Raw genomic sequence first — 25,996 nt, 5'->3', positions numbered from 1 at the left:
CAAAATTGTGAAAATCTTGGTATGTACAAATAATTCCATCATGTTATATATCATTGGAAAGGTAATTTAATGCAGAATACAATGAAACAAACCACATTAGAATATATGTATCCTATCAAACATTATGGCCAAATAACCAGAAAATGAAAACACAACTCCCTTAAGGAACAAAAAGTGGGTTTCTTTAACTCAAAACTGACTTATGAGACTAATTGTTCTGAGGGCCAATGAGATGTTATTATGAATACAGCATGGAACCAATAAGGTGTTAATATGTGTCAGCTCTCATTTCCATGTATCATAATACAGTTGCCCCTGCTAACTGGGTAAAGAGGTGCTTTCAAGTGGTGCTCCTCTTATATTTAGCGGTGGGAGAATAACTGTCCCTCTTCACCCCAGAACAGTGTCTCTAACCAATAAGGGGCAAACGTTTTATTTATTTAGTTAATTAAATTTGATTTTGTTGTGGGGGGGGGGCTACAGAACCTTCTTTGACCTAGGTAGCAGGTAGATGCCTTAGCTATGCCACTGACTGGGGGGAGGCAGCAGAGCAAGTGGGTGGTGAGCTTCTGCGGGGGAGGAGGCAGGTTTTCCCCCAATTTGCACTTTTTAAAAAGCCCGAGCATGATGTCACTTCCGGCTGTGACATCACTACGGGGCATCATTTTGAACTCCGCACCGGGCTACACATTCATGGGGAATGTTACATCAGAACTGAAGAAACCCCACTGGTTACCAGTGAAACAGGTAACATGAAACAGGGCACAATCCTAACCCCTTATGACAGTGCTTTCCAGCACTGACATCAGGGCATGCAGCTCTGAGGTAAGGGAACAAGCATTCCCTTACTTTGAGGAGGCCTCCGTGAGTGTCACCCAACTGCAGGATGCAGCACATGTCCCGTTGGCACTGCTATGCCAGTGCTGAAAAACACTGGCATAAGGGGTTAGGATTGCACCCACAATCCCCTAAGTTCTTTCAAGGCCTAACACAGACTCCTTCTTATGGTGGCTCAGAGCAGGTCAGTTAACAGCCAACAATTTTGGACACAACTCAAAGAATTTTCGCGACAGGAGAAAAATATTTGGAAGCATGTTATTAATGGATAATGAATAGATTTATAATGAGCAGATCTCCCCTGCCAAGCCCCCAAATGTCTTCCTCATCCTCCTGCTGCCCTCGTTCTCCTCCCCTTCCTGGCTTCTGGCGAGGAGATGCAAGGAAGGGCACCTCCTGGCCTGTGGCTGAGAAGTGAAGGCAGGCAGTCCTTCACCAGCGCTGGCAGAGTTCTTGTGGCTGCCGCTTGCCATCACTGCTTCTGCTGTCCCTCCATTCCTTGCACCTCGCTGATGTCCACACAGGCACACAGGGACAGGTGGACACTGCTTTTCATGCCCTTCCTGCATTCGGTTGTTTGGAACTGTTCCTCCTCTCTGAGTGCAGGCTGGAAAATAGCTCCCCTCGTCTAGCCTGGGCACCCACTCAACCTGAGCAACTAGGCCAGATCAGACCAGTCTTAGGCACACTGGCTGGGGCCTGGCCAAAGTGGATTCTTCTCTCACTGAATTTCAGAGTGGAAAATGCACATAATGATAACACCCCTGGGTGCAGCAGCCCAGTCAAAGTGTACTCGTCAGCTGGATGCGGCACGGGGACCTCTGGCCTACATCCACACATCACAGAAGCATGGCATAGCTAGAGAGGCTGTAAAGAACACTGTGCAAGCGGCCCCTCCCCTTTCTGGGCAGTGGGAGCAAAACAGGCACTCATCTCTTCCCTGGGTCTTCTCTGGCATTCACCTCGGTTTTGCCCCGACCGCCTGGGATGGCTCCAAAGGGCCATGTTCTTGCATGGCATGTTCAGGCATCTGCAAAACTTAGTGCTTTGCACCCCCTCAAGCTACACCACTGCACAGAAGTTCAATAAATATAACCATTTCCATATAATTAAGTCATTTCTGCCCAACATTGCATATACACAACATTGACCAAACGAGTACACCTGTGGGCTGGGCAAAAATGGGTTAATCAATACAATTAATTAATTTCTTGCTCTCCATTTAAGAAAAAAGAGTGCTTTTCTTCTCAATTTGAGACCCATACAGACAATCTGCAGAAAAACCAGTATGTGAATCGGTAAACTTGAGGATCCACTTTGGGGTCATTTCCAGGCCCGGGTTCCGGCAGCATCCGCTCCGTCTTCACCACCAACCTTGTGTTTGGCAAAGGACTGACTCATCCTCAAAACTAAGACTTACCCAATCCCCATAAACCCCTGTGGTGATGAGCGATGGCGGGCAGCTCCACAGCTGAATCACCTGCAAGGTGCAAAGTGATGTCTTCTGTAGTTTTGGCAAGGAAGCAAAGAACAAACGGAGAGAACAGGCGTGTACAGCCACCTCCAGCCCCTCTAGCGATGATGGTGGCTGCGGATCCTGATCCTGAACACCAGGTGCAGGGTGGCTGTTGTCAGGACCAGGACTGTGATGGATGGAGGGAGGAACTCTCCCCCCTTTCCTTTCCCCACTCGTCCAATTCCAAATTTGTTTTGAAAAGAAGTTAATAACTGTCTGAACATTAATGTATGTTTTTTTCTAATTAAGAACTGGCATCCTCACAGTCTGTGCAAGCGGCAAAGGCAGGGTGGGGTGCAGCAGAATCCAGGAGTCTCTGGGCACTGCTGGGCATGTGCAAAAAGGCCCAGAACAGTGGTGTAGTTAGAGGGGGTGCAAAGCACTAAGTTTTGCAGGGAGCCTCACCGCAGCATGCAAGTGGCCCCTCCCCTCTCCTTTGGAGCCAGGCATAGGCCTCTGTTTTGCTCCCACAGCCTGGAACGGTTGCGCATTTCCATTACGGCAAGCAACTTTGAGCTCAGTCCTGTCCAACATGCCACTGCTGACGCAGCCAGGCCAGTGGGGCATGCACTGCACCCTGCAGTGGGGGGCGCAGCCACAGAGGTCTTCTCAAGGTAAGGGATTGTTTGTTCCCGCACCTTAAGACGGCATTGCAGCTGCTTCAGCCCTGAAAAGTTGCATAGGATTGGGCCCTTTGAGTGGCAGACTCATCACTACAGTAGGATTTGCATTGACCCAAATGTACCAGTTCAGAGCTAAGTTCAGAGCTAAGAGCTGCATTTATAAATTCCAATCATCCAAGAATCTTCTTGGTCCAATGTTCTGTTTCCAACAGCTGCTTTCTAGGTACCTCTGGACGTGTATAAACAGGCATGAAAGCGATGGCCATCCCCTATGGCTTGTCTCCAGAATCTGTTACTAAGCAGTATGCTGTCTCTATATAGATATACTAGATTCCACCATGTATGAAAGGAGAGAACAGAAAACAATAAAGAGTGAAATTAAAGTGAGCCACGAGAAAGTGAAGTGGCACCATCAGGAGCTGGGTCTTTAGTGGCTGGACAAAGACTTATACGGGAATTTTAAAAGAAAATGAAGCAGAGTTTGACTGGTACGCATGGAAGGAGGCAGCTCAAGGCAAACTGTGAATTTCATTTTTGTCTTCTAAAGTACTTGCTCTCTCTTTTTGTGTTTTTGGCATGTGAAGATCCTTTCTTCTAAAACTTGAATGACAGTGTTGAACAATTTACAAGCTACGATAATTCAGAAGTGACCATCTCACCTAAGTGCTGTGTTGAACTCAATGCACACATTGAGACTGTACAGTATAGGGGCTTGATAGGCCGCCTGTCTTCCTGATTTGCTTGGGCAACCCACCCCTTGCAGAAAATACTGGAGGGAGAAGAAAAGGGGAAGTAAACTTTTCAGACAACTGTTCAGAAATGTCTGAATGATAGCAAAGTCGTGAAAGGTGAAACTGAATGGGTTCAACCAAGCAGAATGCTTTCTTGTGCCAGAATAACAATGGTTCTACATTTGCTGGTAGCTAAGTCATATGCCTTTGTAGGCTCTCAGATTGGGGCACATTTTATTCTCCCATCTCCAAATGTTGACTATTAAGGATGTTTGAGAGTGTGGGAAGGGCCTTGGCTCCCTGCTAGAGCACCTGCTTTGCATGCAGAAACTTCCAGGTTCAATCCCCCTCATCTTTCAAGTGGGAAAATCCCCCCATCGAAACCTGGGGGGGGGGGCCCACCTCCAATCAGTGAAGACAATATGAAGCTAGATGGACTGAGGGTGTGATTCAGTATCAAGTATGTTGATATGTAGATTTCCTTCTCTCTGTTTCTGCATGAGTCACTGTTCTGGGCATTTCTCCTCGGAGGGCAGGCAATTTTGAGAAGTCTTGGCATTAGGAATGGTTGAAAAACCCAATTGCACTCCATGCAGAGATACAGTAAAATTACCTGCCCAGAGCAAAACTCATGGAGTCTTGTGGCATCTTAAAGACTTAACCCTTACATGAATGCGATTCTAAGTTTATTCACACATTATCTTGTGTGCACCCATAGGCATCTGCGCAAATTTTTGTGTGAATTATTGCATATGCATTCAGGTCAAAGGCAAACACAAGGGCTGAATCCCTTGAAAATGTAGAGTACAGACAACGTGTGCTGCCATACATGTGTTGAATGCAAGGTATGCATAGCTGTGCTCCAGTAACGTAGCTAGAGGGGGTGCAAAGCACTAAGTTTTGCAGAGAGCCTCATCTGGCATGCATCTCCATTCCATACACTTCCATTTTGCTCCAGCAGCCCAGAATGGCACCAGAGGGGAGGGGGCGGGGCTGTTTGCACGCTGTGGTGAGGCTCCCTGAAAAACTTAGTGCTTTGCACCCCCTCGAGCTAGCTTTGCACCTCTATGCTACTGCTGTGAACACACACCTAGATCTAAGACAGGTGTGCAAAGTGTCTCCCTTGCTGGTGTCTTCCTTGTGCATTTAAGACTATGAACTCTTTGGAAACAAGAAACATCTTCTTATTCCTTTGCTCTGTCAACTGCTCTGAGATTGTTTTGCTGAAAAGCAGCATGTTGTATGAGTTAAATAAGGTGTGCATCATACATAGGTTATGTAACTGTGGAATGTCATGTATGAATAAGGCTTCATTCAGAAGATGTGACTGGTCAGTTACTCCACTGGTGGCTCAGAGGAGCCTTTTAAATCCAGGATAAGCTTCTTCCTTGTATACCCTGATGCACTTCTTTTCTTGTGGCATATTAGCGGGTCCTTCTGAAGCTCATGAGTGTGCTCCATTACAGAGCATGGGAATTGCTGCTATAAAGGAAAGGGGTTTTAGCGCAGTTCTCTCTGAGGTGGTAAGCCTCTGTCTGGACTGTGCTGTTTCAGAATGCAGGTGGTGTTCAGAAGATGAAATAGTCCTCCTCGCACATAGAAAACTAGCACATCAAGGTAAAGCTAGGCTAGAGCCCTGAGCTGGGCTTAACCCCTTCTCACTAAATTGTAGTTTTCCATTATCCAGGGACACCCACCTTTGGGGGGGGGGTGACATATGTTGGCTATAGGGGCAGACTGGTTACTGCACCTTGTCTGTGGAACCCTCCTCCTAAACTATTTGCATATATGGCTTCCAGGTGCTAATAAGAACCTGTGTTGTTTTTTGCAGGCTTTTAATGACATTTCAGTTTTACAGCTACTCTTAACTAGTGTTGGCCTTTTTATTGTAATGTTCACTAGAATGGTTTTTAGTGTGCTGTTGGAAGCCTCTTTGGGAATTGTAGATTGAAAAGTGGTATAAAAATATGTTTAGGTAAGAGTCTTTCTTTTTCAAATTATAGGGAAGCAGCGGCATAGCTAGAGGGGTGAAAATCATGAAGTTTTGCAGCCATTCCAGGTGGTGAGAGCAAAATGGAGGTATACCTTTGCTTCTCCTGCCTGGAATGGCCCCAAAGAGGGGGAGGCCCACTTGCACACTGCAGTCCAGTGCTTTGCACCCACTCTAGCTACACCAATGTAGGGGGAATCAAGAGAGCTGGGTCCCTGATCTTGTGTCGGCCCCCTTAGCTACAGGATTTTTGGCTAAGATTGGTTAAATTTGGCTAAAATTGGGGGGGGGGCACCAGTAAGTGGGTCTTGCAAATTTCATTCAGGTTGCCTTCCCACCCCCCCCATAATTTGAATGCTACTGTCATGCAAAGGCAACTTTCTTTTTGATGGCTAGGACTTTAATTCAATGCATATTGAGTTAAAATTGGTGCAACTGACCTGAATAGGACTTGTACCTCAGAATAAATGAACTCAGATGCATTGTACTAAAACTGCCAATCCTATCCTTTTCCCTGCCATAGTATGCACCGGTACTAAAATAGGCTACACTGCATGCTATGGTGGGGGGGGGGATCAGGAACTCCATAAGCTCCTTGTTCACCAGTGGGTCTCCTCGGATCACATTTAACAATCTCCCCTGAATGGCTCTAACAGTGAGAGAAAAGGGCTGCTTCCACAGCGAATCCCTTTGTTCAGTATTTGTAGGGGTTGGGCGCTGCCACATAGGGCCAGCACAAAGCATCCTGTATGCCAACAGCTGCCCCTGCTCTTACCAAGCAATGCACCAGCCTCTGTTCTTCCCATTGAAGGCAAGTGGAGGGAGGAAAGAAGTGGGCATCCCCAGTCAGTCTACTTCCTGCAGCAATTTCTTCAGCTGGCCTCATGGATTAGCCAGCCCTACTGCCACATGACCCATTCTGGTCTATTGTTGTTTCCTTGTTGAACTCTCTGGCTTTCACAAGCCTGTTGTTGCTTCCTTTCATCAGAGCTTGGTGGTGTCATCTGCTCTGGTCTCACATTCCTGAGAACCCAGTGTGGGCTCCCCCGTCCAGTCCACTGTGGGCTCTTGTCCCCTTCCAAATTTAAAAGTATTTTAGACTCTAAGCTAAACCGTTTGGCTGGGGTTAGCACCAAGAGGGAGGGCCAGAGAGAGAGAGAGAGAGAGAGAGAGAGAGAGAGAGAGAGAGAGAGAGAGAAAATCAAGGAGGAGAACATTTATGGTTCCATAAACAGCTGTAAGGTATGTCTCGAGTCAAGTCTGACCGGTCTGTGTTGACAAGGCAATGCCTCCAATTATACAGCATGCTCTGGCCTGCAAGAGCAAAATCAATTTGTTATACGTATATATGTTTTCTTCTGAGAGTATGTTGGAGGCACACACATTTAAGGAGCCTAAAGAACCCATTACAGGCAGAAGAGAAACTCTCACAAACACATTCATCACCCAACTAGAGGTGGAGAGTGGCACCCCTCCCGCCAGTCTGCCACAGGGAGGGGAATTGTCCACTCTTGTGGAAGAGGCTGGGGGGTGCTGGGGGATTGGAGGATGCCAGAGAAGAAGCCAGGATGCCAGGGACAAATTTCAGGAGGAAAAGTCCATCACAGGTTACAAACCATGATGGGTATGTGCAGTCTCCTGATTTTAGAAGTAGCCTTTCTCTGAATGCCAAGTGCAAGGGAGGGCTCCAGGATGCAGGTCTCTTGTTGTCTTGGGTGCTCCCTGAGGCATCTGGTGGGCCACTGGAAGATACAGGAAGCGTGACTAGGTGGGCCTTTGGCCTGAATCAGCAGGGTTCTTCTTATGTCCTTAAGCCTGGAGGCTGTTGGTCCTGGCTCCACCTAACAATTCAGTCCAGCCGCAAACAGAAGCCTTGCCCACCCACCCAGCCTGATGAACCGCATAGGTGATGTCTGGGGGCGAGGCTTGCAAGATGGTTTGAATTCCCTGCCTGTCTGACCATCAACTGGGGTGTTGCTAATGTTGTTGTTGTGGTTTTGTCTATTCTGTCTTGTTCTGGGTTAAGTGAGCAGTTTGTTGACCATTTTGGCCACAGGTGACAAATGCTATGTGGCTAAAGGAGAAAGAGAAAGCAAGAGCCCAGTGCCATCCTTTCACACACACACTACCAGTGCAGCCAGACAGTGCTGTATCCAACAGGAAGGGGATGGGGAGCAGAAGGCTTTGGAGGCAAAAAGAAATTGACCTCCATTAGCCTCCTGCTGCACAAAGGGTCTCCTTGGACTTATGCCAGCTCTTTAGCTGGAGCAGTGGCAGAGCTACAGCAGGTGCACAGCACCACGTTTTGCTGGGAGCCCCCCCCCCCTTTGGAACACCTCTGTTTTGCTCTTGCAGCCTGGAATGACTTCATAGGGGAGGGGCCGCTTGCATGGCACAGTGAGGCTCCCTGAAAAATTTAGGGCTTTGCACCCCCTCTAGCTATGCCACTGAGCTGGAGCAAGTCCAAGGAGAAAAAGAACATAAGAACAGCCCCACTGGATCAGGCCGTAGGCCCATCTAGTCCAGCTTCCTGTATCTCACAGCGGCCCACCAAATGCCCCAGGGAGCACACCAGATAACAAGAGACCTGCAAGGCATTCTGGGAATTGTAGTTAAGAACATAAGAACAGCCCCACTGGATCAGGCCGTAGGCCCACCTAGTCCAGCTTCCTGTATCTCACAGCGGCCCACCAAATGCCCCAGGGAGCACACCAGATCACAAGAGACCTGCAAGGCATTCTGGGAATTGTAGTTAAGAACATAAGAACAGCCCCACTGGATCAGGCCGTAGGCCCACCTAGTCCAGCTTCCTGTATCTCACAGCGGCCCACCAAATGCCCCAGGGAGCACACCAGATCACAAGAGACCTGCAAGGCATTCTGGGAATTGTAGTTAAGAACATAAGAACAGCCCCACTGGATCAGGCCATAGGCCCATCTAGTCCAGCTTCCTGTATCTCACAGCGGCCCACCAAATGCCCCAGGGAGCACACCAGATAACAAGAGACCTGCAAGGCCTCCTGGGAATTGTAGTTTAAGAACATAAGAACAGCCCCACTGGATCAGGCCATAGGCCCATCTAGTCCACCTTCCTGTATCTCACAGCGGCCCACCAAATGCCCCAGGGAGCACACCAGATCACAAGAGACCTGCAAGGCATTCTTGGAATTGTAGTTAAGAACATAAGAACAGCCCCACTGGATCAGGCCATAGGCCCATCTAGTCCAGCTTCCTGTATCTCACAGCGGCCCACCAAATGCCCCAGGGAGCACACCAGATAACAAGAGACCTGCAAGGCCTCCTGGGAATTGTAGTTTAAGAACATAAGAACAGCCCCACTGGATCAGGCCAGAGGCCCATCTAGTCCAGCTTCCTGGATCTCACAGCGGCCCACCAAATGCCCCAGGGAGCACACCAGATCACAAGAGACCTGCAAGGCATTCTGGGAATTGTAGTTAAGAACATAAGAACAGCCCCACTGGATCAGGCCGTAGGCCCACCTAGTCCAGCTTCCTGTGTCTCACAGCGGCCCACCAAATAACAAGAGACCTGCATCCTGGTGCCCTCCCCTGCATCTGGCATTCTGACATAGCCCATTTCTAAAATCAAGAGGGAGGGAGCTGTAAGGGAGGTTGTAAAAAGAGGGGATAGGATTTGGGGTGCACAGTCATCGCTGGATCTATCACCTCCTGCTGCCTCCCACCCACCCCATTCCTGCCCTCTCCCAGTCACGTTTTGTCCCATCTCCACCCCCTCCACAGCCTTACCTGCTCTGGCGACTGCAGACAGGTCTGGCAACAAACAGCAGTACTCCCAAAATGGTTGATAATGGAACACTCTACACCCCACTGCAGTATTTTGCGACAGCGGAAGTCACTTCAGCTGTTACAGAACACTCTGTGGTACAACCCAGTCCTGCATTGGTTGTGGCTGTCAATGAGGGGAGTCCCCAGAAAGGCAGCTTCCAGCTCAATTTCTTGAGACTGGTTGGCACAAGGGATGTGGGCTGGATCTCCTAGAAGTGCAGGTGGCCTCACAGCCTCACATGCTGTATGGCTTGGGGAAGGTCAATCTGTTAGGGGAGCTTCTGTCCTAAGAGGCTGATGGGGGTGCTCCAGGGCCAGGCAGTGTCTGGGCCACTGCTCAGAGCTGGGGTGAGGTTACCCAGAGGATGGGAAAGGTAAGCTTTCCTTTCCCAGTTTAGGAAGGAATAGGGAGCTGCACTGCTGGGACGCGTGCTGAAGTTAGGACTGAGCCCATTGCAGTTCCTTTTAAATTGGCGTGTTTTAAATCTAGTATATTGCCTCATGCTGGAGGTGAAGGCGTGGTGGTAGTGGTCTACCTGTTCTAGGTCCCAGATGGAAGCCTATAGTCCTGAATTACTTTGGGGGAGGGGGTGAAAGAGAACTTCCCCTCCCGAAATAGTCATTGTTGTCATACCACCACAAGGTCATGTCTTATACCTAGTCTCAGTGATGTCCAACCTAATCCGGTGTCAGACCCTAGGTGCTGAAATTTGAGAGGGGGAGTGGGCTGTCAGTTCAAGAGCGTCAGAAGTAGATGCATGGTCCTGACATGGTCAGAGGTCCATTTCCAGGGCAGCAATTGAGAAAAGGAGGCAGGAGCATTGTCCTCACCCAGCAGGCAAGTTCTGGCGGAGCTGGAGATTCTGAGAATGGGAGAAGAGTTAACCTCTAGCTAAGAAAGGATGAAAACTTTACTGTCCCCTGGGGCATCTTCTCCTCCATGAAAATATTAAGTGGGTAGCCACTTCCTTGACTGCAACCTTCTGGGGCAGTCTGGGGCAGTGACCTACCTCAGGTCTGGCAAGTGACCTGCAGCACATGAAGAGGGCAGGCAGGGAACAGACAAGCAGAGTTCAATTCCAGATAAGGAATCCAGGAAACAAGGATGGTCAAAGGCAAATCTTTCAGGACTCTGGACAGAGCCCAGGAAGTAGGCGGAATCTGGCTCAAAGGCTGCAGTTCGGGGGGAGGGGGCGGGGGGGTCTTGGGCATTGGAAGCTGTGGACTGTTAGCCAGACTGAGTCCAGTGACTTTTCCCACTTGCCCTGGTGGCTGCGACCAGGTTACTTTTGGAAGCTGGTATCATAACAGCAGACATGTTGAAGAATGACCCAAACATGCCCAGTTTCCCCTGAAACAGCCAGCTCATCTTGACTTCACCACATGACTGCTTAGATTGCCTCAGGCTTGTCTAGAAGAAAGATAATTTCCTTTGGGGGAATGCTGACTCCAAAGTTCAAGTGCCAATATCTGGTGGATCCTAACCAAAAGTGTAATTTCTCCCTCTTTGCATTCCTTTGAAGAATTACTAATCTGTTAATCACTCACTAGGCAGTCAAGATGATTTCAGAAGATCAGTGAAATGTAGAGGACCCACCTTCCTGATGGTGTTCCAGGCCAACGCTCTTGTCCCCTTCCACTTTATTTCAGATTTATTTGTTGAAGCCCTCTTTACTGTCTTCCTATTTACCAGTGTCAGAGCAGGGCACAACATGTAACAAAATAAACAAAAATCACTGCCATCATTCTAAAAACTCTACATCAAGCACTATTCAAATAAATGGGAACTTAAAATAACAAGATGCAGTTACAATTAAGCAGTTTTCACATTTGTCTGGACCAGTGATTATTAATGTACGAACCTTTCCCATCCATAAAAATCTCCTACTCCCAAGACAGAGAGAGAGAGAGAGAGAGAGAATTTTTCAGTAATGAAGGAGGAATGGAAGGATCAGTGGCATAGCTAGAGGGGGTGCAAAGCAGTAAGTTTTGCAGGGAGTCTCACCACAGTGTGCAAGTGGCCCCCTCCCCTCCCCCTCTCCTTCACAGCCATTCCAGTTGGGGGGAGCAAAACAGAGGCGAATGCCCGGAATGGCTCTGAAGGGGAGGGGCTGCTTGCATGCCGTGGTGAGTCTCCCTGAAAAACTTACTGCTTTGCACCCCCTCTAGCTATGCCACTGGGAAGGATCATGCCATAAAGAAGGATTGTAGCCTAGATATCTTTAATGGGATACAAGCTATTGTGCAAAAACAGGAAGTTAGGTACAAACAATGTCAGATCAAGCTCCTAAAGTAAAGCTCAGAGATTTTTAATACATTTTACAGGGCTTAAGACAATGTTAGATTATGAAATGTATTTTCTGTTTGGAATGATGTAGAATCTTATCTGATATCTGATTACTCAGAAGCTGAATCTGAAGCAAATCAGACACAGTGACTTCCTTGTAGACCTGATCTGCATGGCAAATTCCAGCAGACACATGCACACCTAATCTATTCTCTGAGTTTACTTGCAGGTCACAGAGTGACTGTAAGGAATGGGAAAATCTGCATATCAAGCGTGCTAACCTTGGTACTGTTCCTATGAACAATTATCTTGAAATGCAAAAGAGGCTAGGCCAAAACCCCTGTCTGAAAGGGGTGAGTAATGCAACTCACATGGGCCTCTCATTCAGACCCTGAATGTATCCAGGAATCTGAAGATGCAGTGAATTCCGTGTCTGATACCCCGACATCAAAAAGCCAACACATAGTCTACCAGATCGACCACACTGTCTCATAATCTCTGGAAAACTGCAGGTTTAAAATTCCAGAATTGGCTGGGGGTTGGCTGACAGGCACAAGGGTTTAAGGAAGTACAGGCTTCTTGGCTAAACATCTCAGAACTGTTCAGGTAGTGGCTTCACTTGTGACTGCTATGACCACACTGTCCTTCCTCTTTTCTAGGTCTTTGGCTATTGGACACCAATACTCTTCTTTGGGGACACAGCCCATCCTCTGTGGCAGCATTCCAGGGCTGGTGCCCAAGCAGCTGCGGTTCTGTCGGAACTATGTGGAGATCATGCCCAGTGTAGCGGAAGGGGTGAAGATTGGCATCCAGGAATGCCAGCACCAGTTTCGAGGTCGTAGGTGGAACTGCACCACTGTGAATGACAGCTTGGCTATCTTTGGGCCTGTGCTGGATAAAGGTGAGCATGTGGCTTTGTGACAGGAATGGCAGAGATTGATGAAAGAGGACGTTTGTGGGGGAGGGATCAGGAGGCTGGCTGGGGAAACTTTGAGCGGAATTGGTAACTGCTGACTTTTTCTGTGTGACTGGCTGGGAAGACAGGCTGTTTGCTTGTTACTTTAGTTATGATGCAGTTCAGTCTACATGTACATTAAATATCTGTGATGGTGGGACTAGCAAAAAAAACCACCCAAGTTGCATGGGTGTGGAGGGAGCTTGTGGGAGCGATGGAGTCCCTTGGCTGTGGTCAGGTGCAGGTCTTTATCCACATAATCAGGTGGTTCTCACCAGCTGCACAACTAGGCAGACTTGGACTTGGGTATGACAGCATAGCATGTTCACTAACATTCTACCAATTCAGAAATAAACTGACAGCAACCAGATTGTTGACGAGCTGCAAATTTGGGGACAGAAGTGTAAGGACAGCTTGGATGTGAGGAGAACCTCAGGCAGGACTTTGCTAGCTTTTTGGCAGGGAGGAGGCATAAAGGCACAAAATGCTGGGGGTGGGGCAAGAGTAGTTAAAAGGAGATCAAGAAGCGGGGGGGGGGGCAGCTAAGGCACATCGGATTAGAGACACAGGGTGAAGCCTGTCTAGATAGATTTGAAATCAAGCAGCGAAATAACTGGCTACCAGGTTCTATTGTTCGTTCAAGTACATTTTGAAATGTACTCCTCTGCCCCAAAGCAGAAATAAGAGTGTTACTTTAAAATCAAAATTGAATCCCACATTTAAAGCACTGTTTTTTCACCAAAATTCACCTTATTCATTGCTTCTTACATAAGGAGGGGGCTTCTTACCATTCACTGATGAGCAGGGTGGGGGATGCTGCTGCTGGTCAGTTTGGGGGACCCAGTGCAGAGTTTTCCCCCGGGGCTTTCAGAAACCTGGTGCTAGCAAACCCTTCTGCTGCCCGGCCCCTGCCATGCTCCAATTCTTTTTGCATACGACCTCTACTGAAGTGAGTGTTGCTGCCCAGCCCAAGAAATGCCCCATCATCTTGGGAAGGAAGCTTCCTCTACCTTCTGCACAAACATATTTACTTAAAATATTGATATCCTGCCTTTCCCCTCTACACAGAGGAATCCAGGTCAGATTGGCTCTTTCCCTGCCCCACACGTGAGCCTTTCAGGATGTCATTATTGCAGCACTTAGCAGCCCCATGCCCTCCCCAAGGAACTGACACTGCTGTTAAGATTAGCTTGTCCTAATGCCGGAGCAAACACCAATTGACCTTGCGTCAGAAGTGCAAGGTGACCTCTGGAACATGCTTAATGGAGACTATCCTGGTGGTTAGTTCAGCGGCTGACCTTATAAGTTCACCCTTGGGGGCAGGAGAGGCGCTTACAAATTGTGTGTGGATGTTAGAGGCCAGATCGTCTTCCTTCCCCTTGTGTCTAAGGAGGCTACATTTGGCCTACCTGCAATTTCAGATTCCCTGTTTGATCTGACAGATCAACTGACATTGGAATAAGGGCCACACCAGACATAGCCGAAACCTGACATTCCTGCCAGTGAGTTTGACTAGTCTTTCAAAAACAGGAGCCACAGGAGGGCTCAGTCCAGATTGGGACTTTCATGATGGGAAGAGAACCTTACCCTTTGCTCTGCCACAGCAAATCCCATACTTTCTTGTCAAAGAAAGAAAGCAGCAGTGGGTGATCTGGACTGGGATCATGGTGAGTCCAAAGTGTTAAGACATTCCCTCCTCCACTGAGGTCCTGATCCAGATTCCCCTGCTCTTGCAACTGCAAGTTTTGAAAGAAAAGTTAAGGCCCTCCATGTGAATGAGGGGCTGGACATAACAGATAAGTCAACCGAAAGGAACTGGACCCTAAAAGTCTGCAGCTAAACCCTAAGCCAGACTAAGGGTGCAATCCTGTCGTGGGCCCCGGGAAAGGTGAATCTGCATCAGCCCAGCTCAGCCAATGCAGAAGTCTGGGGAGGTGGGGAGGAGGCAGGGAGGAGGGAGGTGTTTTGGGGGAAGATTGGGCAGCAGGCACTCTTGGGGGCAGGTGGGCGGGCGGGCAGGTAGGGAGCAGGAGGTGGGGCCAGGATCTGGGGGTTATGTCAGATCCTGATCCCCATTCCCAAGCAGCACGGAGCAGCCTCTGGCTGCTCCAATCTCCTTGGATCTGCGCCACCTTTGGAGGTCGCTCTGACCCGCGTAGACTCATTGGGGCCTGTGTAGTGCAACATGGGGTAAGGGGAGAGTTTTCCCCTTGCCTCAGGTTGCACTGATTCTGGCTCCAAACATGATTCTGGCTCCAAGTTAGGATTGCACTGCACCTCATGCTTCTGTGTCACTGCAAACTTTGCCCTATAGGTGCCTTGGCAGTATCTTCTCCACACCCAAAATAAGAATTCATGGCTGTCACATGAAGATGGTTACGAACTCAGGCAGGGTTTAAAGGGGTTTAAACACAATTTCTGGAGAACAAATTTTATTGCTGGTGGTTAGTTCCAGGTTTAGGGCAGTACCCGCTGGACTGTTGAGGGCCAAGAGCCTGCATATCCTGCTTGTGAACTTCCCAAAGGTATACGATTTAGCAGGTGGTGCTTTGCCCTTAAGGACACAAACAGTGCCCTGCTGGGCTAAAGCAAAGGTTTCTGTAGTCCAATGCCCTGTTTCCACCACCAGAGGCCACATGACACCTCTAGGACAGCAATTTTCAACCAGTGTGCCATGCCCACGAAAAGTGCCACACAAAGTCCACAGGTGTGCCCTAGGAGACTAGAGCAAAGGGGATTGGGTCAAGAGGGGATTGGACAAATTTCTGGAGGGAAAGCTCATCACAGATTAGAAGTCATGGTAGGTATGTGCAAGGTAGAGGTTGCCTACTCTCATTGCCAGATGCAGGGGAGGGCACCAGGACGCAGGTTGTGTCTGTTGTCTTGGGTGTTCCCTGAAGCATTTGGTGGGCCACTGTGAGATACAGGAAACTGGACTAGATGAGTCCTTGGCCTGAGCCAGCGGGGCTCTTCTTATGGTTGAAAATCACTGAAAAACTCTTCCTGATTCTGCAGCTCTGTTTCTAGGGCAACTGTGACCCTTTTTCTCTACCAGAATGCAGCTCTCTGCAGTGCCAGACAATTCACTACAATTTACTACAGACACTTGTTCTAGAAACAGAGCCACAGAACTCAGAACATAAGAACAGCCCCACTGGATCAGGCCATAGGCCCATCTAGTCCAGCTTCCTGTATCTCACAGCGGCCCACCAAATGCCCCAGGGAGCACACCAGATAACAAGAGACCTCATCCTGGTGCCCTCCCTTGCATCTGGCCTTCTGACATAACCCATTTCTAAAATCAGGAGGTTGCGCATACACATCATGGCTTGTAACCCGTAATGGATTTTCCAGGAAGCCAGAAGCGACATCAGAAGAGGTGAAGACCATAGAGAAGCCATGAGAAGAAACAGAACTGAAAACTGCTGCCCTTGGCAGCTTGTAAGCAGGACCAGACCGCAGCAGCCCTCCCCTGCACCTGGTATGGAGAGGTGTACCTCTACTTACGATAAATAAGGAGATTCCGCTTAGCTGTCAGCTATCATGTGGCTATCTGTGGCAGCTAACAGCCATTTATCAGATAGAGCTATCCTCTGCCATCAGGGTGGCCAACTGCTTTTTAAAAACCGTTCAGCTGGTAGCCATCATTGCATCCTGCAGTAATGAATTCCATGTCATTTATGCTGTTTCTCACAATACCCTGGACAATTCACTATTCTTGAGCGTAACAGGGGAAGTAACGCCTGCTGCCGGTGGGGCCTGCTCTGTCTTAAAAGGGCAGCAGTGGCATAGCTAGAGGGGGTGAAAAGCAGTAAGTTTTGCAGGGAGCCTCACCACGGTGTGCAAGCAACCCCTCCCCTTCGGAGCAAGGCGTGCGCCTCCATTTTGCTCCCACCACCTGGAATGGCTCTGAAGGGGAGGGGCCCCTTGCACGCTGCAGTGAGGCTTCCTGCAAAATTTACTGCTTTGAACCCCCTCTAGCTATACCACTGAAAGGTAGTGGCCATTTTCCCTGCAGTGCCCTGAATGGGCATTGTGAGAAGCCAAAATGGCAGATGAGAGAACAGCATGGGGAATGAATCATGGGCCATATGATTCATTGTGAATGTACCCTCAAAACGATAGTTGTTCTGCCCAAATGTGTGTGAGGGGTGGGCTGGACTAATGGGACTCTGCTGGGTCAGGAGCTGACTGGGGAAAGAGGCAAATTGCTTGGAGTGTTTAAATGGGGTGGCCATCAAATGTGCCATCCTGAGGGATGGAGGGTGTGGGGCAGGATCTAACCATTAACCAAGGAAGTGAAAAGTCTTCTGGAAACCTTCACCTGAGACACAGTGGGGTGGAGGTGGGGAACTGCTGCCTTGGGGAGATGTTTACAGCACATTCTTTCCTTCACAACAACCCTGCATAGCAGGTTACGCTGAAAAAGATGGCGACTGGTCCAGGGGCCACACAGTCAGCTTCACAGCTGAGCAGGAAATTGATCCTGGGGGCTGCTCCATCCAGACTTCACCCACCACACTTGGAAGTGAAATGTCTTTATTTTTCCCAAAACAGTTGGGCAAAAAGCGGAGGGAAGGGAGGCCGGAGGACAGCGACGACTATTTCATAAGCGAAGAATGTTGTCCCTCGAGGGAGAATGAAGCCACCCTTCAGCTCTGCTTCACCTACAGCGACGGCAGTGGGGTGAGGGTGTGGGAGGGAGAGAGGGAAAGGGAATAAACAACCTCTCAGTCACATTCTTCAGAGATCCCTCCGGGGAAGAGCATATTTGAGCTTCCAAGAGAAGGGCTGGCTTTTAGAAGGAAAGAACACACCAAGCCTCCCAAGCCAGCTCTCTGGTTTCTCTTGGCTCCCAGAATCTGCAGCCAAAACTAAATGTGAAAGGCACATCCATGACCCAAAATAGCAGGCGTGCACTTTGCTCCCACCCACCCCCTGCAAAGCAGGTAGCATGATGGAGGTTTGCAGTAGCTCAGATAGCTTGAAAGGGGGGTGGGTTAGACAGAGGATCTTCAGGTTCAGGGACAGGATCAGAGCGGGGAGGGAGGCAATTGCCACCCTGCTGTCTTCTGCACTTCTTAGAAGTCACTGTGGGAACTGGTTGTGGACAGCATGGACCCCTGGTCAGATCCAGCGGGTCTCTGTGTAAATCCAGATGCGGCATCAGACTGCGAACACTTCCTTGCTCTCACTTCACATTGTAGGCCTCTACTGATACCCCAGGCAAGAAAGTACTGAGAACCATGACATCACAGCATGGAAGAGGGACTCTAGATCACCTGGGGGGGGGGGAGCTAAATGTATGGGAAATGTACATTTGTTCCCTTGCCCCACTGTAAGTCCCTGTAGGTCTGGTGGGTCAACTCGGACATGCACCAGCTCAATAGCTGGTGCAAGCCCATGTAGATCCACCCTCCTCCCTGCCCCATCACCACCTCAACCTGCCCTCCCTGTTCCCCATTTCACATACCCTGCTTTCCCCCCACCCTGGTCCCACCCCCTGTGCAACCTTACCTTACCTGCTCCACCATCCACCAGCATATGGAAGACTGCTCTTGCATCCATGCTAGCATCCCAGAAGTGCGTGCCAGCAGAGGCTGCTTTACGACTGCCAGAAGGCAGTTGCCTCTGGTGCAACCCCTGCCGCACAGCACCCAGTCCAGTTAGGATTGGGCCATAAGTAAGTTTATGCCTTGTTTTAATTGTTCACAATAAAAATAAATATGAATGGGGTGAAATAACCAGAGGCAAAAATGCACAGCAGGGGCAGAGGAGGTGCAAGGGACTCGTGTCTGCTGTAGCTTCTGGGTCTCAAGCATTTCAGAAGAGTGAAGGGGAGCTGCACATGCTCCCACATGCCAAAATGTGCAGGAATGGACAAAATGACTTTAGCAATCTGGGCATCTCTCCCCCTTCATGCAATTCCCAGGACCGACGACAGAAGCAAGGGAGGTCCAAGCCCGCTTCTGCCAGAGACTCTCGTTATTCCGTTGAGTCCCCTCATCCATCCATTAACAAAGTGCCAGAATATCTCTGTCTTCTGCAGTGCCACTGATCTCCTCACATGGTTTTTTATTGGAAATTCCTTCACTTTGAGCCCTTTAAAAGTCCTCAGCACATAATGAAGCCAGGAAAATGGTTCCCCTTCCCCTTGCCCCCCTTCACTCAGTACTAAATTACCACCAAGTATTTAAACACCCCCTTCTTCGCCCTCCCTCCCCCCTTCCCAGCCCATTCATTTAAATGTCTCAAAAGGGGACTCCTGCCCATCGGTTTTCCCTTGTTCCAGCCCCTCCCAGCTCGCCTCCTCTCGCTTCACTAAACCCTGGCCAAAGCTCTAAACCTGCCAGCTGGACTGAGAAATGGCCAAGAGTCGCTGTGGAGAAGGAGCTTTTAATGAACTATTGGGAAAGTGATGCAGTGATGGGTGTTGAAGAAGCGGGTTCTCAGTCCTGGCCTATTGTGGCGCAAATGCAGCCCACTCCCTCCCACTGTTTGGCCAGGACAGGGCCGAGGGGGGTCAGTGTATAGGGTCTCTCCTTCAGTTAATCAATCTGATTGGATTAGGGTCACTGCAACCCCTAATAGTGTCACAGGTCATGCCCAACGGGATTAAAAGCATTGTTGAGGTGGAGCCCATATCCTTTTGGCGTTGGGGCACAACGCTTGTTGATTAGCGTTTAACACTCCCACCGCCTTTGAGAGAAGCAGCCTTCCTTTTTGTGGCTGTGCGTCTTTGCCCGTGTGCGGGGAAGGTTTGTGCAGCCGCCACGCGTACGTGTCTGACCTGGCCCTCTGAACGCCTACATTTCCTCCAGAGGCCTGGAGACAGCCACCTGGTCCCCTCACCCAGAGAGCCGACCACGGGGCCTAGGAGAGGGGGATAAAGGGGGTAGTTTGTACCTGGGTCCAGGGTCAGAAAAGGGGCCCAGAAAGTTCCTGGGATCTGACATTTTCCTCTCTCACCTGAACTCACTGCCTGCACATGATGCTGCGGGCACAGCCACGGTCATGCAGTGGGAACTGCTGCTGCAAGCCATACCCACCGGGCCCAGGAATGTATCCATGACCCTCCTGAACACAGTGTCATATCTGGGAGGAATCTGCTACAGTAGCTCTTTGGCTTGTGCATCCCATAACCAGGAAGGAGGGTATAAGGAGCTCAGCGACACAGCTTCGGGGCTACAGCTGCTGCAGAAGGTCATTTTGGTGCACACAGCAGACAGTCCTTTCTAGTGTGAGCCTAACTACAATGATGCTAATTTTCGGCAATGGATTTTTTTATATTTCAAAGATTTTTAAAGACACTTAGGAGTGTGTTCAGTTTTCCATATTACTTTATCCAGCTACCAGTGCAACAAGGTCAGGTAGATCTGGGCTCTGCGTCAAGAAGCCTGGTAGACCTGGGCTCCAAAAACTATTCTGGCTCTCAGCACCCTCCCCCTGCTCTATTTTGTTCCCTGTTCTGCCTACCCGCATTGCCCCCCCTTTGGAAAGTGGCCCAAAAGAAACTTTGTACCCCCTGATAAAGTTCCTCTCAGAGGCCCTGCCGATCACTTAAATAGTTGCTGAGTCTTTCCACCTTAACCATTTCCTTCCCCTCATCTGTCACTTCCCTGGTGTTCAAAGTTAGACCAGGAGTGACCTACCCTCTTCTGCAATGTTCATACACTGTAGAATCCAAGTGGGAGACTCTGAGCTTAACTTTGGCCTGGAGTGTTCTCAATGTGTGCTCCAGAGAACCCCATAACAAGGACGGGAGGCAGGGATAAAAGGAGAAAGATACTATTTACAGGTGCAACCTATTTATCCATGGATTTTTTATCTGCAGATTTGTCTCTGGAACATGTGGGGGGGGGAATGCAAGTCGCACACACCTTTGCCTCCTTTGCCCAAAACACTGCAAAAAGTCTCTGCCTCACCCAGGCAGGGAAATAGCCCTGCAGCCCTGCAAGAGGTTCCCCTTGCAAAGGAACTGTAACACTCTTGGAGCCCCTGAGCCTGCCAAGAGGCTGAGGAGGGGAAGTAGGGCAGAAAACCTCTGTAGCCAGAGCATGTGCAGCAAGGTGGAGCTCTCACTCACTCACACACACACAGGGGCAGGTGTGGTAGCAACAGAGGGGATCGCTTTAAAAAACCCAGGGAGTGTTTGCCCAATCCCTCTCCCCCCCCCCAGATGATGCAGGCTCTCCAGCCTACAAAACAAAACAGCCCAGCAAGTAAGCCTTCCCAGCAAGCAAAGCATGACATTTAGGCTACAATCCTCTCCACACTTTCCTGGGAGTAAGCCCCACTGACTAGAATTTACCATTGACTAGAATGGGGCTTACTTCTGAGTAGAAACACATAGACTGGACTCTTAAAAGCTCAGTATCCCACCTGTGAAAGAAGTGGGACAGCTGGCAATGGGGAGGGCTGAGGAGGGGGAGGCAGGAGGGGGAAGAAAGGGGATTGCTTTAAAAATCCCAGGGAGTGTTTACCAAATTCCCCCCCCCCCCAGATGCTGCAGGCTCAAGCCTTCCCAGCAAGCCAAAGCAGGAGATTTAGGCTACAATCTGAACCACACTTTCCTGAGAGTAAGCCTCATTGACTAGAATGGGGCTTACTTCTGAGTAGAAACGCATAGGGCTAGACTCTTAAAAGCTCAGCATCCCACCTGTGAAAGGGGGAGGAGAAGGAGCCTCAGATCAGAGGGGAGGGGATTGATAACAGCTGCCTTAGTTTCCTTCCATCCGGAAGTGTCAGTGTATTTGCGTAACTCTATGAAATTTAGCACAACACGTTTTTTGTTAATCGTGTCGAGTCACGGAATGGAACTAACGTGAATAAATAGGCTCCACCTGTACTGCTTTTCTTTCATTGTTTTGATATACTTCCAGTGTGTAAGCTGCCTTATCATTTTGCACAAAGTGAAAAATAAGTAGTGAAAATAAAATAATCTATACATAGATGTGGGTGAAAACGGTTTTATTTTTCACGATTTTTTGTGTTTTCCAAAGTTGGAAGTGCAGAAAGCAGTTATTATTATTATTATGTGTTTTTATTAAAAATTTACACTTTAAATATAAATTATAATCACTTTTAAGGTGTACTAGATAGATGATATGGGTGGTATAGTGTCAGCAGGTGCAGCCACAGTCATTGCTCATGTACCCCCACCATTAAATAATAAATAAAACCCAAATGAAACAGTTTTATTTTTTCACAGATTTTGGGGTTTTTTCCCATTTGTTTTCTGTTTGTTTACAAAAATGAGAAGTGCAGAAAGCGCTGTTTTGTGTTTTCATTTTGTTATCACCATTTTCTCCCACTTCTATCTATACATTATTTTGCTCCACTCTTTTAAATTATGGAAATTGCCCTAACTATGGCCATGTGTGTGAGAACTATACTTCTTTAGAGAAAGAAGAATAGCCTTTAACATTCAGGAGAGGATGCAGAGCATGTTTTTGTTTTGTTCTAGGTTTGATGGTACATGTAAGATAAATCAGCACAAAACAACAAGCAAGCAAGGATTCTGGGTTTTAAAAAATCCTTGTATCATCTTGGTGCTTTGTGTCAGCAGAATAGCTTAGAAAAGTAAAGAAGGCTCATTATAATCTTCATCACCAACTAGCTGTGAACTTAACTAACAGCCCAATCCTAACCCATGTTCCATCAGCACACCATGCTTTATGACATTGCAAAATGTGATGTGCTGTTGCACACTGCTGGGCTACTGCCACAAATGGTGCACACAGCAGTAGCTGCTGGAGTTCCACCAGCTCTGGCAAGATGGCAGATGAGTTGTGCCATGGGTGGGAAGAGAGGGTTTTAGGGCAGATTAAGGGCGGGCAGGTGGTGGACTAGGAGAGGGAGGCAGAGGCGTTACTAGGGTTTGCATCACCCAATTACAATGTCATATGCACAACCTAAATGCAGAGCCATCACTAGGGTTGGTGATATATAACAGTAAAGGTCACCCAGGAAATCAGTAACCATCCAAAAACCTGTGGCCGACTCAGTGGCACTCACACAACTGAATAAGAGTTCTAGTATTAGCTCTGATACATGGAAATGAGAGCCGACTCATACTAACAGCTTGTTGGTTCCCTGCTGCGTCATAATAGCACCTCATTGGCTTTCAGAACAATCAGTCTCATTGGTCAGTTTTGTGTTAAGCAAATCTACTTTTTGTTCCATAAGGCAGTTGTGTTTTCCTTTTTGGGGTTATTTGGCTATAAGATTTGACAGAATAAAGCTATTTCAATGCAGTTTCTTTCATTGCATTCTGGCTAACACGCATCAAATGGTATGTAACATGATGGTATTATTTGAAAGTACCAAGATTTCACAATTTTGGCCAGTAGTGGTGTCAACCCCCCTAAGTGCATCACCTGGTGCCTTCTGCATTCGCCACACCCCTTACCAATGCCAATGGAGGGAGGGGATGGATCCTGATGGCTCCATCATGCACCAGGATCCTATCCCCATCCCTTTACCAAGTCTCTCCCCTTTTTTATTCTTGGACCTACACCAGCTCTATAACTAGTATAGGTCTGAGGAGACCCATATGACATCAGGCGGCTTACCTGGATGCAGTGGCGTCACTAGGGTTTGCGTCACCAGGTGCAGGATGCCAGCGCGTCACCCCCATGCAGTGGGCAGGGCAACATCCCAGGTGGTGGGCGTGGTGATGTACCATCACTCTGCCCCCACTGGTTTTTTTGGCCGTACCTTTTGATAGAACAAGATAGAACACATTCTGCATGAAATTACGCATTGATTGATATATTACATGATGGTATCATTCTTCCAAATTATGATTTTAGTGATTTTAGTCACTAGTGGTGTCTCACATACACACACACACACCCAGGTGTCAACTTACTAACACCTTATTGCAGCAGTTCTCAAACTTTTAGCACTGGGACCCACTTTTTAGAATGACAATCCGTCCAAGACCCACCAGAAGTGATGTCATGGTGGAAGTGACATCATCAGGCAAATTAAAATAAATAAGTACAAAAAAATTAAAGTAAAACAAATAATTAAATAAGCAGAAGCCAGCCCTGGTCCATCAAGTGAATTTCCTCTGTAGTCTGCCTGCAATAACACCCCCCCCCCTCCAAAATCAGTAAGGTTTTCAGCCCTACCCAGTCCCAAATTCAATTTAAGAACTTCTGTTTAAACCAGATCACTGTCAGGATCCACCTGGCTTTGCAAGTCTCAAAAAAGTTCACCTTATCAGCTGAAGCCTCTGTTTTGATCCTTTTTAGAGGGGGGGAGGCTGCCTTCTGGAGCACTGCAGGTGCTGTGGATCAGGACCATTCTGGTAGCCTTGCACTCTCTTTCACCTGATCTTCCACACCAACCAAGGCATGGTTGCTTACTCACGAGTAAACGCGACCGTGAGGCTTAGTTTTGCTTTCCATAGGGCTCAATACATTCATCTGCTTAGAGGGACTTCCTTCTCAGGTGTTTTTGGGGGCTGCATTCATTGTATCAGGACCATTCTGGTGTCGTTGGATTCCTCTCAGCCTACCCTTTCCAACAGCCTAAGGCAAGTTCACCTACTTGCAAGAAAACGCACGAAACAGCTCAGTTTCACTTTCCATAGGGATCCATGCACTTTTTTTATTCTCCGTTTTTTGGCCATAATTTTTGTTAGAAAGGAGATATTTCACTCTGGTTTTTTGCATTGCATTCTGCTTGAAATTCTGCATCCGATGGTATATAGTATGATGGGGTTACTCCTAACCACCGCGATTTTAGTGTGTCGACCCCCCCTGTGTGCATCACCCGGTGCAGCCCGCACCCTCCTAGCAACGCCAATGCCTAGATGTATGGGAACAAATGTTCCCTTACCTTGAGGAAGGCTCCTGATTGCTCCCCCCAACACTGGATGAAGAACATACATCCATGGCGTAGCTGCATTAGTGCAATGGCGGGGGTAGGATTGGGGCCAAAGCACAAGAGGGCTCACCCCTGCCCTGAGGAGCAGAAAATCTGAAGTTCAACATGGGGAAGACAGCAGAAGAAGTGATGGAGGCAGGAGTAAACCGACAGAAAATACGCATCCTTTCCAGTGACACATACTTGAGGCTTGGTTAAAATAGGGCATTTGCTTGAAGTCTTGCAGCCTAATGCTAAGACAGTTTACCTAGGAGTAAATTTGAGTCAGTGGGATTTACCCTGCATGGGTTGCCGCTTTAGAGGTAGACACCTCCCAGATAGGAATGGAAGACATTTCCGATCACATCTGGAAAGTTCAGTTAGGCCCTCCAGATGCGGACCAGGACCCATGTTAAGTCAAATCCGCAGGTCCTAAACCAGTGGGTAAGGAGGACCAACCAGACAGAAAATATTTAGGTGTCCAGACACAGATATGAAGCCTCCATGCTGTTTTGTTTTTTTTAAGTTTCTAGGCTGAGATTATGCAGAGATGTGGAGTTGTCACTACTGTAGAAACATCCAGTTCTGTCTTTCTTTGTTTTTTTAACTTGGGTCCCACAGTTTTGGTACTTATAAACATGGTGATGAACCCCACAATGGACAGACTTTAACTGGTCATGCTGGTTCACAACCTTGGGGGGTCCTAGATCCAAGGTCCTAAGTCCACTGCTGTGCCAGTGTTGTAATTAAGAAGTGACTTACGTACACTACTTAATTTAACCGAGATAAAAGCAGTTTAACTCTCCTAAGGAACCCTGGGCACCAGTGACATAGCTAGAGGGAGTGCAAAGCACTAAGTATTGCAAGAAGTCTCACCGTGGCGTGCAAACGGCCCCTTCCGAGTCATTCCAGGCAGTGGGAGCAAAACGGAGGTGTACTATGAAACAGCTCTGGTGTTCCTCAGTTGGGAGCCATGATTTAAATGTCTAGCACAGACTCAGGGAGGAGTGCCAACCATTGTCAAGGTTCTGCAGAGCAGGGGTGTAGATCTCAGGCTTCCAGGAGTTGCCAGAATCTTGGGAGCTCACCCAAGGTGGTTTACATCAACATAATAAACCTGGAAAAAATAATTATCACCATCCTGAAAGCGAAACCACAGAGGCACTAATCCAAAACAAACACAAAATAGCAACAAAAAGGCCTAATATGGAATCAAGTAGTCACAGCTCACTTGACTATTCCCAGTTCTAAAAATGGATAAACACCTCTCTCAGTATTGCCCACCACTTGTCTCACTGGCTTTAGATCCATGGTTGTATTAAAGATATGGCCAGCTATAATCTCTCTCTAGATCTATTGGTGATACTCATCAGTT

General features: G+C 48.3%; 1 protein-coding gene across 1 annotated transcript in view; it reads left to right on the top strand.

Moving 5' to 3' along the window:
- The window catches only part of WNT3A (Wnt family member 3A), a 95,086-nt gene that overhangs the window by 41,177 nt on the left and 27,913 nt on the right, over window positions 1–25,996 (top strand). Inside the window, exon 2 of the mRNA XM_066627233.1 lies at window positions 12,449–12,690. Coding sequence (XP_066483330.1) covers window positions 12,449–12,690 — 242 coding nt within the window. The remainder of the gene's footprint in view (window positions 1–12,448; window positions 12,691–25,996) is intronic.

This window comes from Tiliqua scincoides, chromosome 5 (assembly GCF_035046505.1).
Source record: "Tiliqua scincoides isolate rTilSci1 chromosome 5, rTilSci1.hap2, whole genome shotgun sequence".
Classification (NCBI taxonomy): domain Eukaryota; kingdom Metazoa; phylum Chordata; class Lepidosauria; order Squamata; family Scincidae; genus Tiliqua; species Tiliqua scincoides.
The sequence above is the reverse complement of the archived record's forward strand: the minus strand, read 5'-3'. Positions and strand labels throughout refer to the sequence as shown.